The 16,074-nt window shown below is 42.2% G+C and overlaps 1 protein-coding gene across 6 annotated transcripts in view; it reads right to left on the bottom strand.

Moving 5' to 3' along the window:
* Positions 1 to 16,074, bottom strand: part of LOC137433499 (cytochrome P450 2C23) — a 114,988-nt gene that overhangs the window by 68,175 nt on the left and 30,739 nt on the right. For all 6 annotated transcript variants that reach the window (XM_078785453.1, XM_078785455.1, XM_078785458.1 and 3 more), the window contains 2 exons: positions 15,373 to 15,597; positions 12,115 to 12,277 (listed from right to left, as the gene is read on the bottom strand). In XM_078785453.1, coding sequence (XP_078641579.1) covers positions 12,115 to 12,277; positions 15,373 to 15,576 — 367 coding nt within the window. In that variant the 5' untranslated portion in view covers positions 15,577 to 15,597. The remainder of the gene's footprint in view (positions 1 to 12,114; positions 12,278 to 15,372; positions 15,598 to 16,074) is intronic.

Genomic DNA, 16,074 nt, shown 5'->3' with positions numbered 1-16,074 from the left:
GATCGTCAAATATTTTGAGTTCGGCCATGTTCGTCCCAGGCTCAATGGCCATGTCTATGCCAAATATCAAGCACGTAAGCCTCTCCGTTTAGGAGTCTATCGGTAACATTACACACACACACACACACACACACACACACACACACACACACACACACACACACACAAACTGTGTTTTTAAAATATATATATATATATATATATATATATATATATATATATATATATATATATATATATATATATATATATATATATATACAGTATATATATATATATATATATATATATATATATATATACATATATATATATATATATATACATATATATATATATATATATACAGTCACGTGAAAAAGTAAGTACACCCCATGTAAAGTTTTGACTTTTTCAACATATTTCAACATACAGCTATTTGATCTTCATTTCAACAATATTGATAGATAAAGGTGATATAATATAACAAATATCATGACACATTTACATTTTGTAGTCCATTGTATAATTTAAATAAACATAAATGCAAAATAAACATAAACATGTCGCATGTGGAAAAAGTAAGTACACCCTTGGCTCTAATATATGGTTTTGCCCCCTTTGGCAGAAACAACCTCAAGTAGGCGTTTCTTATAACTGTCTACCAGTCTCTGACATCGACTGGGAGAAATTTTTGCCCACTCCTCCATGCAGAATTCTTTCAGCTGTGTGATGTTTGAGGGGTTTCTTGCATGCACAGCTCGTTTCAAATCCCCCCACAACATCTCGATGGGATTTAGATCCGGGCTTTGACTTGGCCATTCCAGAACCCTCCATTTCTTTCTTTTCAGCCATTCCTTGGTGGATTTACTGGTATGTTTAGGGTCATTGTCATGTTGCAAGGTCCACCTTCGGTTCAGCTTCAACTTTCCGACAGATGGCCTCACATTATCCTCAAGCATCTTCTGGTACAATGAAGAATTCATCATGGATTCTATGATGGTGAGCTGCCCAGGCCCTGATGCAGCAAAGCTGCCCCAAACCATAATATTTCCACCACCATGCTTTACAGTTGGTATCAGGTTCTTGTGGTCAAATGCTGTCTTTGGATTTCGCCAAACATGTCTTCTGGTACTGTGGCCAAATAGCTCTACCTTTGACTCATCTGTCCAGAGCACATTGTTCCAGAAGTGCTGGTCTTTGCCTAGGTGTTCATTGGCAAACTTTAGTCTTGCCCTGATGTTCTTTCTGGACAGCAAAGGTTTCCTCCTGGCACACTTCCCATGTAGATCAAATTTGTGCAGCCTCTTTCTAATGGTAGACTCATGAAATTTGACATCAACAGTGGCAAGAGCTACCTGTAGGTCCCGTGATGACATTCTGGGGTTCTTAGAGACTTCTTTCAGCATCTTGCGGTCTGCTCTCGGGCTGAACTTGCTGGGGCGGCCTGGCCTGAACAAGTTAGCAGTTGTTGGGAATCTTCTCCACTTGTAGATGATCTTCCGGACAGTCGAATGATTGATTTCAAATTGTTTGGAGATCTTTTTAAATCCCTTCCCAGACTCGTAGGCATCTATAACCTTCTTTCTGAAGGCCTCAGAGATCTCTTTTGATCTAGGCATGGTGACGCCGCACACTTCAACAACAAAAGAGCAAACCAAACTAAATGTCTGAGGTTTAAATAAGACAGGTTCCTCCAAGATCCTCTCTAATGATGTTCTAATCATTTGCACCTGAGCTGGTGCACCTGATTCTAATTTTAGGTATTTGAAGTAGTGATAAATGTAGGGGTGTACTTACTTTTTCAACATGCGAAATTTGCATTTATGTTTATTAACTCAACTGGACCACCGTCCAGTTGAGTTCATCACATACTGAACCCTCCGGCGTCCGTCGTCTGTCATTGTCGTCTCTCGTCCATTAACTTTTCGACGTTAACACTCCAGCGTCCACAAATATCAACCGATTCTGATCAAGCTTGACATGCAGCATCCTTACGCCAAGGACCAGGTTGGTATAACATTTCAGCCCGATCCGTTGAAAAATGGCGGACTTAGGCGACCATTTTGTTTTTGGTAATGAAAACGACGTTACCACTCTCCCGTCCAGAAATATTAACATATTTTGATCAAACTTAGAATGTTTAACCCTTAACACACAAGGTAGGTTGCTATTGCATTAAAACCCGATCCGTCACAAAATGGCCGCCATATTGTTTTCAGCTACGAAACGACGTTAAGACTTTAACGTCCACAAATATTTATGGATTTTGATCAAACTTGGTGTGTGAGACTCTTACCACATAAGGTAGGTTGCTACCGCATGTCAACCCGATCTGTCACAAAATGGCCGCCATAGGCCGGCATATTTTTTTCAGCTCTTAAGAAAAGCAAAATAATTTAGGATGCTGAAACTGAGAAAGAAGTGAACACAACATTTACGGAAGTGAAATGTATATATAGAAATTGACAAAAATCTTTTTAATTTCAGGATGCCGAAGCTGAAGAAGAAGAGTGCTAGTCAGAGACGTGCTGCTGCTGCGCACGGAATGAGTGGGTTGAGAGTGCATGATATTGGCTCTGGATTGACAAATCAGCAAGAGCATAGTGAAAGCGCTGGCTCTCGTGCTGCACCATTTGGAGATCAGAGCAATATTGTGGGATCTTGTGGTATTGCTACTGCATCATGGAATCGGCTGAACAGTGGGATCACTGCTTCAACTGCATTCGTAGATCAGAGGGATATCAATGTCACCGGAATGGTGGAAAACGATTCAAATGTCACCGCAATGGTGAAGTACGATTCAATTGCACGGTCTTCAAGCAGCCATCAATCATCTGGACTGGTCTCCCATCTCTACCACCTCTGACATCAACTCATCCTGGGAATTCTTCCAAAGTAAATTGCTCTCTCTCATGCACAGATTTATCCCATCTCGTCTTCAGTTGTCATACCCTTCCTCCCGTCCATGGTACACGGATTCTTGTGGTGAGGCTGTTGCCCAGAAACAACTTGCCTTCGTCTCCTGGAAAGCAAATCCAACGGAAGGAAATCTCATTTCCTTTCACAAAGCCCGAAACAAGTGTGTGTCCACCCTCAGGAGAGCAAGGAAAAAATATCTCTCCGTTCTCAAGACCGAACTGTCTTATCTGTCTCCCTCTTCCAAATCCTGGTGGCGTCTGGTCAAATCTGTTTCTGGTGTTTGTTCCCCCTCCATCCCCTCCCTTACCTCAAACGGCTACACAGCTGACTCCGCACGTGAAAAAACTGAATGCCTCAACTCTGTGTTTGCCTCCAAATCTTGTGTCCCAAACCCATCCCTCTCTGTACCCACCGTACCCAGTCGTACCCAGCTGCTCCTGGACTCCGTGTCCTTTCCTCCTGACAAGGTGCAAAAGTTTCTGTCAACCCTCGACTCTGATTCTGCAACTGGACCTGACGGCATCAGCCCACGGGTCCTAAAATCCTGTTCTTCCGCTCTTTCACTCCTTCTCTCTGTTCTCTTCACCCTCTCTTTTGCTCAAGGTCAACTGCCATCTGCTTGGAAATCAGCCAACATCACCGCTTTGCACAAAAAAGGTGCAAAAACAGATCCTAGCAACTACAGACCAATCAGCCTTCTCCCAATTATCAGCAAAGTCATGGAATCCATCATTGCTTCGGATATGAAATCTTTCCTCTTCTCCAATGGCTTGATCTCTGATCATCAATTTGGTTTCAGACCAGGTCACTCTACTCTGGACATGCTGCTTCTGCTGTCTCAACAATGGATGGAGGTCCTCAATGCCAAACAGGAAATTAGAGCTGTCTCCCTCGACATATCACATGCCTTCGATACGGTCTGGCACCCCGCTCTGCTCACCAAACACTCCTCCTTTGGTATCCATGGAAATCTCCACGCATGGCTGGCGGACTTCTTCTATAGTCGTAGTCAACGTGTGGCCCTGAATGGGTTTCTCTCATGTCCTCTTCCTGTTCAGGCTGGAGTTCCCCAAGGCAGTGTTCTGGGCCCTGTGCTTTTTCTGGTCTTCATCAATGATCTCTCTGACTCTCTTGAAAATCCTCTCTATCTCTTTGCTGATGACTCCACTCTCTGCCGCTCCATTCCTCATCCCTCAGATCGGCAGTCTGCAGCCTCCTCACTCTCTTCAGACCTGGACAAAATCACAGACTGGGCAAACAAGTGGAACATGTCTTTCAATCCTGACAAATCTCACACTCTTACGATGTCTCTCCGAAAAGACCGACTGGACAACCCTCCCATCTACTTTCTGAATAATCCTCTCCAAGAAGTTCTGTCACTCAAGCTTTTGGGTCTCACTATCTGCCATGATCTTTCCTGGGAAAACCACATTTCCAAGCTGGCCTCCAAAGCCAGTCGCCGACTGGGCATCCTCCGTCGTGCGAAGTCCTTCCTTGGCACACCTGAGCTCCTTACCACATACAAGGCTTTCATCTGCAGCTCAATGGAGTACTGCTCTCCCCTCTGGGCTGGTGCTCCTGCCTCACACCTAGCTCGTCTTCACGCTGTTGAAACCAAAGCGTTCAGAATCATTGGAATCTCCCGCGATGACGCTATCTCCGAGGGCCTTTCACTTACTCACCGCAGGCAGGTTGGTGGTCTTTCCGTCTTCTACCGACTCCTCTCTGGCCTTGCTCCGCCAGCTCTCTCTGGGCTCTGTCCCCCAAATATTCCTACAGGTCGCACAAGATCTGCCTGCAACCCTCTTATGGTTAAACTGCCAAAATCAAGACTCTCTGCTCACCTTCACTCCTTCATTCCTCTTTTCTCCCGCCTCTGGAACAAACTCCCTCACTCTCTTCAATCCCACTCCTCCCTCCAGGTCTTTAAAACGGCTGTTCACCACCATCTCTTATCTTCCCCAATCCAAAACCTTGATCTTTTCTACCCCCGCTAATTTCACCCCAAATCCACTTTTTTGAGGTGACTTTTGACTTTTTTCCTGGAAGTCCTTGGTGTCCTTGCGTTTTATACCTATCCTGCCTCCCCCCAGGCCCTCTCCCTCCCACACATCTCCCGATGTCCCTGCTCTCAAATGTTGTGTTTGTATGCTGCCTCCCCTTCTCTCCCCATCTTGTCGACCGCTCCCCTTTTTATATACTTTGTTTGCTTGTTTGTTTGATTTGTTTGTTTGATAAATGTTAGCTCTTTCACGAGCCTCGACTCTGTATACAAAAAATATATAAAAAATAAAAATAATAATAATAATGTCACGGCAATGGTGACGCACGATTCAAATTTCGCCGGAATGGTGATCAGGGAAAATGATTTCGCCGGAATGGTGATCAGGGATCAGAACGAACTTGATCCGAAAACAAATTTCACCGGAATGGTGATGAGGTCTCAAAATGAAACTTATACGAATACAAACGTCACCGGAATGGTGACAAGGTCTGGCAATGAAACATATGCAAGTAAAGTCAAGACAGGTTTATCAAAAACAGAGCATGAGAATACAAATATACTTCAATCTCATGAGGCTAATAGAATCATATCTGAATGTACTAACAGTCACAATATTTTGTTTGCATCTTTCAGTGAAGCTTCAAGTTCAGAATTTAGTTCAGATTCTCATGATCGACAATGCACTTGCATGAGTCTCGGTATGTTGGCACGTGTGTTTGAAAACTATGATTTTTCAGAAGATTTTCTGAATACTGTATTGAGAGAGGGTGACAGAATATACCGATCTCAAGTTGATATGCTATTAAGACGAGGTGCGTTCAGACATGTACTGTTGAGTTTTGAAGAATTACCAAATGTTGTAAAAACAAACAATGGTTGTTGGTTGGGTTCCTTACTCAGACTGAGATGCAGATGAGGACATTACATGAACAACTGAATGCAGTTTTTGAAAACCATTCTGTGAGTTTACTTATGGTTGGTTGGATTTGTTCATGTGTATTTCTGAGAAATGACACTTTGTATTTCTTTGATTCACATTCTCATGGTGAAAATGGAATGACAGGAGCAAGTGGTAGAGCTGTATTGGTATCATTTGATGGTGTAGAAAGCCTGTTAACTTATTTGTATAGTTTTTATGACGGTTTAAATTTGCTGAATTTTCAGTTTGAATTGCTACCAATCTCTTTCACAGCAACTGCGAGAAAACTCCCATCCGACACACCAGAAAATTCACTCTTGTCAAATTACTTTGATAATCAGTCTTTGTCTCAGTCAAATTGGATTTTGCACAGCAAGAAGAAAAACAGAAAGGAGTACATGAAGTACAGACCTACTTTAAAGTTGTCCAGTCAGTTCAGTTGAGTTCTGCTTCCCTGGAAGCTCTAGTTTAAATTATACAATGGACTACAAAATGTAAATGTTTCATGATATTTGTTATATTATATCACCTTTATCTATCAATATTGTTGAAATGAAGATCAAATAGCTGTATGTTGAAATATGTTGAAAAAGTCAAAAGTTTACATGGGGAGTACTTACTTTTTCACGTGACTGTATACATATATTTCAATCAAGCTCAGGGATTTGAGAGTATAACTTACAGACTTTGGGTGGTGTCAAGAGTTGCCTATGTGATGGAAAAACATACACATACAGTTAGTCAGGGCCCTTAGGGATATTTTGGGGCCGTTTGGTTCAAATTCTTCCAAAAGCACCAAATTTGGCCCAGATGTTGCCCATGCCATACTCTTTCGATTTTTGACGGGCGCCAAGACGGGCGCCCCCCCCCCCCCCGGGGGCCCCATATTGGCGAAATACTAAATGGCCGCCACCCGGATTAGAGGAAAATCAGTTAAATAACCAAAAGGGTTGGAATCATGTATGATACCACTTTTCAGGGGTTTTCGAGGTCGAGGAATCCAATTATGATGTTATTTTGATGATTCGAGGTCAAGGTCAACCCTCAAGGTCATCTTAAAGGTCATTTTTGAGTCAAACATGTCGGTTTTTTAGTTTTTTGTCAAGATTTACGCGAGGTTCACCATTTTATGTTTCTGGGTTGGGTAATCGAACTCTGACCTTATCTTTGACAATTAGAGGAAATATTTACATGTCTATTTCCTAATTTTCAGGCATATGCAGTTTATCAGTCTAATTACAAAGGTACGGATTTTGATGTTTTATGAACTGTATGCCATATCCTTGTGTTTAATTTTTGTGCGATCATGATCCGGGTTCATGTATACATGATTGTATACATGTCATAAATATGACGTCATAGGTCATGTGACCTGGTGGCAATATTGGATTTTATGAAAACCTTAAAAATGGATCCCTGCCTTCATTTTTCGATCGATTCATTTTGAACTTTGACCACTTATAGTTCGCCATGTGATTGGATGCACAGCCTAATTATGACGTCATAGGTCAGGTGACATGGCGGGATGGACCGGTATGGTCCCCGGATGATACCACCCTTGGCGCCCGTCAAAAATCGAAAGAGTATGGCATGGGCAACATCTGCGCCAAATTTGATGCTTTTGGAAGAATGTGAACCAAAATATCCCGAAGGGCCCTGACTAAGTCACGTGAAAAAGTAAGTACACCCCATGTAAACTTTTGACTTTTTCAACATATTTCAACATACAGCTATTTGATCTTCATTTCAACAATATTGATAGATAACGGTGATATAATACAATAAATATCATGAAACATTTACATTTTGTAGTCCATTGTATAATTTAAATAAACATAAATGCAAATTTCGCATGTGGAAAAAGTAAGTACACCCTTGGCTCTAATAGGTGGTATTGCCCCCTTTGGCAGAAACAACCTCAAGTAGGCGTTTCTTATAACTGTCTACCAGTCTCTGACATTGTCTGGGAGAAATTTTTGCCCACCCCTCCATGCAGAATTCTTTCAGATGTGCGATGTTTGAGGGGTTTCTTGCATGCACAGCTCGTTTCAAATCCCCCCACAACATCTCGATGGGATTTAGATCTGGGCTTTGACTTGGCCATTCCAGAACCCTCCATTTCTTTCTTTTCAGCCATTCCTTGGCGGATTTACTGGTATGTTTAGGGTCATTATCATGTTGCAAGGTCCACCTTCGGTTGAGCTTCAACTTTCCGACAGATGGCCTCACATTATCCTGAAGCACCCACTGGTACAATGAAGAGTTCACAGTGGATTATATGATGGTGAGCTGCCCAGGCCCTGATGCAGCAAAGCTGCCCCAAACCATAATATTTCCACCACCATGCTTTACAGTTGGTATCAGGTTCTTGTGGTCAAATGCTGTCTTTGGTTTTGGCCAAACATGTCTTCTGGTACTGTGGCCAAATAGCTCTATCTTTGACTAATCTGTCCAGAGCACATTGTTCCAGAAGTGCTGGTCTTTGCCTAGGAGTTCATTGGCAAACTTTAGTCTTGCCCTGATGTTCTTTCTGGACAGCAAAGGTTTCCTCCTGGCACACCCCCCATGTAGATCAAATTTGTGCAGCCTCTTTCTAATGGTAGATTCGTGCACTTTGACATCAACAATGGCAAAAGCTACCTGTAGGTCCCGTGATGACATTCTGGGGTTCTTAGAGACTTCTTTCAGCATCTTGCGGTCTGCTCTCGGGCTGAACTTGCTGGGGCGGCCTGGCCTGAACAAGTCGGCAGTTGTTTGGAATCTTCTCTACTTGTAGATGATCTTCCAGACAGTCGCATGATTGATTTCAAATTGTTTGGAGATCTTTTTATATCCCTTCCCAGACTCGTAGGCATCTATAACCTTCTTTCTGAAGGCCTCAGAGAGCTCTTTTGATCGAGGCATGGTGACGTCGCACACTTCAACAACAAAGAGCAAACCAAACTAAATGTCTGATGTTTAAATAAGACAGGTTCCTCCAAGATCCTCTCTAACGATGTTCTAATCATTTGCACCCGAGCTGGTGCACCTGGTTCTAATTTTAGGTATTTGAAGTAGTGATAAATGTCGGGGTGTACTTGCTTTTTCCACATGCGAAATTTGCATTTATGTTTATTTAAATTATACAATGGACTACAAAATGTAAATGTTTTATGATTTTTGTTATATTATATCACCTTTATCAATATTGTTGAAATGAAGATCAAATAGCTGTATGTTGAAATATGTTGAAAAAGTCAAAACTTTACATGGGGTGTACTTACTTTTTCACGTGACTGTGTCTCTCTTATTTGCAGTACTGTGTACATACTAAGTTGTGGATAAGATCTGTGAAAGCTTTGTTTTACAAAGACAAGCATCTTCTTACGCTCCTGATTCAAGTGACCAAAACTGGGAAGATAATGGGTTATCAAGAATTGCTCATCCTCCGATCTCCCCCTCCCAGCTCCCTACTTTGTTATCAATAATTCCCCGTCCCCCGATCTTCCTCTTCCTACTTTGTTATCAATAACTCCCCGTCCCCCGATCTCCTCCTCCCTACTCCCTCCCACTTTGAGGACCCAACCAAATCTTCTCCTTTGTTCTCGATCACTATAAATGCAGTGCTAAGACAGCTGGATCGGAGAAGAATACCAGTTCGGCCCGTGGTTCCTGTGCTGTGTAAGCCAGCTATACTATGTATCTCTGTTGTAACTTTTGTCAATCGAATGAGTATTTTCCCAGTTATTAAATATTTACAAGTGGTCAATGTGTGGACTGGCTTTGTTTAGGTACACAAATTGCTACAACAGTTCCGTGGAGAAAACTTCCCTACTCTTCGCGAAGGACACCATGAGCTCAGTTTAACACCAGTTGTTAACGGGTTTTTAAACAGCAATGCAATGGAAGTTTCACCCTGATTCTCTGTTTTTCTTTTAAATGTCCTTTCTTATCTCCGCCACCGACGGTGGGCAGAGGTTATGTTTTAAAACCAGTCTGTCCGTCTGTTTGTTTGTTTCCCTGTGAGCGGGATATCTCAAAAGGTTAAGGACGGATTCGGACAAAATTTGGTGGACCTGTTTAAGTGTTTCACAAGGACAAATCAAATCGATTTTCGCAGGATCCGGATCCAGATACGTGAGTTTTTTTGTAATTATTAAAGTGATTCTCCACCATTGAGAGATGGGGTCCAAAAACGATATACAGAGTGTTCCAAAAAGACTTGGAGAAATGTTGTTGTTAATATATTTAGTACCACAAATGATACAACAATATACTTTGTTTGATATGACACATAAAGTAATAACGTTTTCTTCATTTTCAGGTCTGGTGAATTAATGCAAAATAAAATGGCGACTCCACAGGAGAAAGCTCAGTGCGTTGAATGGTTCATTGAGACGAGATGCAACATGCAAGTTCAGCATAATTTCTGTGCAAGGTATGGAAGGACTCCGCCATCGTGGATTAGTATCAGAGAGTGTACAAGAGGTTTAAGGAGACTGAAAGTTGTCAGAACAGAAAATTACCCGTCGACCAAGCACAAGTGGAGCAGACGTTGAACGAGTGCGTGAATCATTTCAACAAAGTCCCAGAAAATCAATCCGACGCACATCCAGAGAACTGGGACTACCGACCACCACTGTAAACAGGATTTTGTATAAAAGACTGAAGCTTTATGCCCATAAGGTGCAGATTCTGCAGGAACTCAATCCAAATGACAGACCCAAACACAAGGTGTTTGCCTTGGAAATGCTCAGTCACATAGTGGATGACGAAGATTACCTGAAAAAGGTAATGTTCACAGATGAAGCCTGCTTTCAGGTATCGAGGAAGGTCAACCAGCATAATGTGAGGATCTGCGTCTCTGAAAACCCCACGTGGTCATTGAAAGCATACGCGACCGTCCAAAGGTCAATGTGTGGTGTGGCCTACTCCATGACCGCTTGGTGGGTCCGTTTTTCTTTGTGGAGGATACAGTGACCTCAACAATTTACATGAACATGTTGGAAGGATTCACCTTCCCACAGTTTGAAGATCTGCAACCCGATATCATTTTTCAACAGGATGGCGTTCCCCCTCATTGGGCCTTCATCGTTTGAGACGTCCTGAATGAAAAATTCCAAAGTCACAGAATTGGCTGAGATGGACCAACTGCCTAGCCCCTACAATCAATAGACATAACCCCCCTTGATTGTTTTCTGTGGGGGTTTGTCAAAGATGTTGTCTACAACACCAAGGTGGCAAACTGCAGGGTCTTTGTTCTCGGATCACAGATGCACACGCGCTGGTGGATGGAAACATGCTGAGCCGAACATGGCAATAACTCGTGCACTGCCTTGATGTTCTGTGCACATCAAACGGAGCTCACATTAAAAGGCACAAAACCTTATGAGTTTCTGTATCATATAAACTAAAGAGTATCGTTGTAGCATTTGTAGTTCTAAATATATTAACAACAAAAGTTGTCCGGGTCTTTTTGGAACACCCTGTATAGCACGATATTTCAAAAAGTTGCGGACGCGTTTTGACAAAACTTGGTGGATGAATTGGGTAGGTGACAAGAACAAGTCAATTACATTTTGGGACAGATCCGGATTAGGATCTGGCCTATCAATGGGATTAAAAACGTAAACTGTTCAACCTGGCGGAGGTATGTTTGGGTTAATTATTTTATCAGTAATTATCTCTGTACTACTGTCCTGTTTTTTGTAACACGACACTAGCTCTGTATCAGACCCTTAAGCCTAGATTTGTGTAACACTCCTTCAACCCCTAGGTCAAACCTTACCCAGATCACTATTATTACCTCCATCACCGAAGGTTGCAAACCTCATTCGATTGGTTGCTTCTTGCAAAACACACTCTACTTTTTCAGCAAGTAATGCACAAACTTGATCCACCCAAGGGGGGTGGAAGGAATCCACCCAAGGGGGGTGCAGGAACCAGTGTGACCAAACTTTGCATGGCCTCCTCTTTCATCCAGAGGAAGGTCGAGGGCTATGTTTGGATAAAAAAAAATTGAGTCCAGATAAAACGAGATAATTGGCCTTCAGGCCTCAAATCGGGTCTTGTGCTTATACACTGTCTGGGTTATTTTGTATTGTGAAGAGATCGAGTAATATGTATTGTGAAGATAGTATATTGAGGTTGTAGTGTATTGCTGTCAAAACACAAATCTAATTATGAGAGTATTTCATTAAATTTCCCCGGGCAATGCCGAGTACTTTAGTTGGTATGAAATAAGTATATTCAGTTCGGCCATTGATACTTGCTACATTTTTACTGAAGTATTGCGAAAATGTCCACTTACCACCAGCCAAATCAGTGTCTCGTAACAAGGCCAAAATAGGACGAGCTGCAAACTCATCTGCATGATCAACCAGAGCTTCACGGATGACATCATATCCTACAAGAACCACTGCAGTAGTACCACCCAATTGTACGCTGTACACAGGACCATATTGACCTGCAAACTGAGAAACAACATATGATACTGTATATGAGATGCAATCCCACACAGGAACAGAACGATACATGCTCTTCCATAAGAGAGAAACTGGGTTGTGGTGAGATGGCATCGCAATATAGTCCAACAGGTTAAAATGACAATCCCAAAATATTTATGTATAGCTGGCCAACTATTGTCTCACGCCTCGAGCACTCTGATTGACTCAATCATGTCACGTGACATCGCACCGCCATGTTGTTACCGAATATTTGCCATGTTGAAAAGAAAACGAATATTTTTCAATCCTTCAAAGGCGCTTTGGATGGTCTGAATCTTTTTCTTCTCGATTACACTGTCTATTATACTAAAGGAATGAAGTGATCGAGAGGGAGCGTAATACAGGACCCCGTCCCTCCCTTTAACAGGGGTCAGTAAAGCACTTTTACTACGCCAACTTTGGATCACTTCATCAGCTGATCAGCGGTTAGTATTTTGATACTTCGAGTTGATTGATTGAAAATCACCTACAACTCTGATGATCTCTATAATCAGTCTCAGGTACAAAATATATTAGCTAACCCTCCCACCGCACCCCACCATCCTACCTGGCCAAAAGTATGGCGATGAGAACAAGTGCAAAAAAGCTGAAGTAGTCTCCCACAACCACAATCGATGTTGTACGTACCGATAGTCACTGAGCTACAGAATTTCATTCTAGATAATAGGGGGGCAAGGATTTTGAATTTCAGGAGTCTTCCCTCCGAATATTCTGCTTTGATAATTAATCGATATCCTGCTATAACCACCTTCAGAGGCCATTTTTCCCCGCAAAGCGGGGGTTGGCCTTTTCGGGAACCCTGGTTGTTGTTGTTTTTTGGTCCCCTTTTTGAAGCAATGTTTTACGGCCGGATGCCCTTCCTGACGCCAACCCTTTTTTCTGCCTTTAACGACAAACAGGGACAGGTTTTAAACAAACAAACAGGTTTTAAACAAACAGATGATCAATATTCTATAATGATTGATATTCTCTGAAATAATCTCGCTATGATGATTAACCAACCTCCTGTTGTTAAAGGGGAACCAAAATGCTCAGACCACCTTGACGCTAATCTATCCCTTATTGATAATCTATAAAATAGATTTGATGTGTCTTTTCCCGATTTACAATTTATAAAGTGGGTGATTTTGCAATTAAATGTTGAAATCTTCTTCTTCTTCTTCTTCTTCTTCTTCAGGTTAGCCATGACGTCACACCATGAAATCGACTACCATTTCCGTACTGTCAACGGGTTACATCGCGGTACAATTTAACTCGAACGACAAAAAAAATTCAAAATTTCTACAAACTAGCAAACTAACAATTGGGAGGCCCAAATGAAAAGACAAAATATCAGAAATTGAAGGCTTTTTTATGTTAAACCATTCATATAAACATACGTTGAATCATATCACACGCAAATCATCAAAATCTAAACAGTACATGGCGCCCATTTTGAAAAAAAGATTGAATTCTGCAAAACGGAAGTGGCCGCTACACGTCTTTCTCAGTCGCAAGTTTATGTGTGAAGAGTGCGCCCCGAATCTGTAACACGGAAGCAGCCGCTACACCTGTTTCTCAGTCGCTTTGCACATGCTGCCGTGTTACTTCGGAGCCGCAGGTTTATATAGGAAGAGTTCATCAGGAGTCGGTCTACTCTCTCCTGGTACGTAGAATAAACTGTATTTGTAGAATGAATGAATGAATGAATGAATGATCGTTTTAAGGCCATTTTCCCCACTAGAGCGGGGGTTAGCCTTGCTGGCCCCATGACAATCATGGTTCCCTGTTTGAGGCAATGTTTTTATGGCCGGATGCCCTTCCTGACGCCAACCCTTGGTCGCCTCTTACGATGCGCAGGGATACGGTGTACCGATTCTAAATCGGGGTACACACCGTGATCATTCATCCCAGCAAGCTGGTACTCAATTTGCCGACCTCGGAAGGATGACAGGCTGAGTCAACCCCCCTGGTGTTAATTTAGCGATCGATCGGGATTTGAACCTAGGATCCCAAGCCGGCACCCTAACTGCTAAGCCAACACCAGGCCTGTGGTTCCTGTGGTAGAATTTCAACAAAAGCCACATCACTGTTCATATCGGTAAATATTATTCCATCGTGCTTGGAAAAACTGGAAAATTGGAAAACTTGGAAAAACGGGAAAAACAATATAGCCTATTTTACTCCCAGGGATCCCAGGAATACGCACCCAAAATATCGTTGCGATCGGTTGAGCCGTTTTTGCGGTACCTTCGAACGGACGGACGGACATTTAGTGAATTATAGTAAGATATGTCGGGTCGATGCGTCCTTGCTGGTTGCAGAAATACAAACCGACATTGTTTAATCATACACCAATGGCCGAAAGATTCGAGGGTTGTAAGAAATTGGATGAGGTTTGTCCGGAATACCCGAGTGTGGATTGGGCCTACAAAATGTTTGCTTTTGTGCTAGGAACATTTTACAGAGAACTGTTATGAAACAACAGAGATGACTACATCTTGTGGTTATCAGCCACGAATGGGAGAGGATTCCATCCCCACAATTAAGTGGAAGAAACAGCTGTCCCTCGAAACTAACACCATCTCTCCCCAGCTACCAGCACATGGGCACATGTGGTGAATCAAACACCTGTGTTAGCCCCATATCACCTGGCCAACTATATTTTGATTGCGATCCAATCATAAGGATTAGCCAAGTGATGATGATGTTGATGAGATGATATGTACCACACTCTTTACAGAGCATTGGTGCTGCCAAAGCAGTTTACTGGCAAGGGTTATACTGGGTGGTTTGCCATTGCCTTCCCAGACCATTAGGCATTCCTCAAATCATCAATAATTCAATCAACAGTTTCACAATCAATTCATCACAAATAAATAAACTAGTTCCTCCAGACTCATCAACTTTACATTGAGTGCTAAGTGGAAAAAAGGCTTCACCATCAACTTCTTGTCTCTCGTGAACTTCCTTATCCTTATAAATGATTCCATTCCCAAAATGTCACATCATTATTTTATTGCATTTAGGTTAATCTAGACTCACCAACAACACCCAAAAATATCTTATACAATCTGCAGTACCTCTTGCAATGTGTTGTAAGGTGCAGCCAAGTCCATCTGCAGCAAGTTTCCTACAAAGGGCCACCTTCTGGGTCCAGGAGGAAAGATGCCATGGTTCGATTTATTGGTCAATAATCTTCGGAGAAATATCATCAAGATTGACCCAGCAATGAGCAGCACAGTTCCCACAGACACAGGGCCATATCCAGGCAAAAACTCAGCCATCACATCAAGAATATTTAAAACCTGCAAAAAGAATAGCTACACGTTAAACATTTTTGGTGTATTTGGTTCAAGGTTCAACATTTCCATGCACTGGTTGTACCTGAGTAGACAAAGGGGGAGGAAGTACAACCAGAATGTCCAACCTTTAACCTCTGCTCTTTTTATCTTGCCTTGACGTGCAGTTTTTGCTTCAGGAAGGTAAAACAAGGTGCATGCCAAATGTTACGTGCTCCTCCCCAAACCCCGGTCACGGTGTACCTCCGAGCCCCGAAAGGAGTCAAGGCAGAAAGATGTGCTATTATGTGTGCCAATGACCAATGGTGAAACCACACCAATCAGTTGTTACCAAAAAGCAAGTATAGTATTAGTATCGCACAATAATAACAGTACAAGTACAATATACTTCAATTGCACAACCAAAATACCATATAATTCCTATGATGCTACCACCAGTTTCTTAACTCAATAACTCACTATGCTCGACGTGAGCGAAATGTC

This window comes from Myxine glutinosa, chromosome 10 (genome assembly GCF_964187855.1).
Source record: "Myxine glutinosa chromosome 10, kmMyxGlut1.1, whole genome shotgun sequence".
Taxonomy (NCBI): Eukaryota; Metazoa; Chordata; class Myxini; order Myxiniformes; family Myxinidae; genus Myxine; species Myxine glutinosa.
This window is presented reverse-complemented; position numbering and strand designations above follow the sequence as displayed.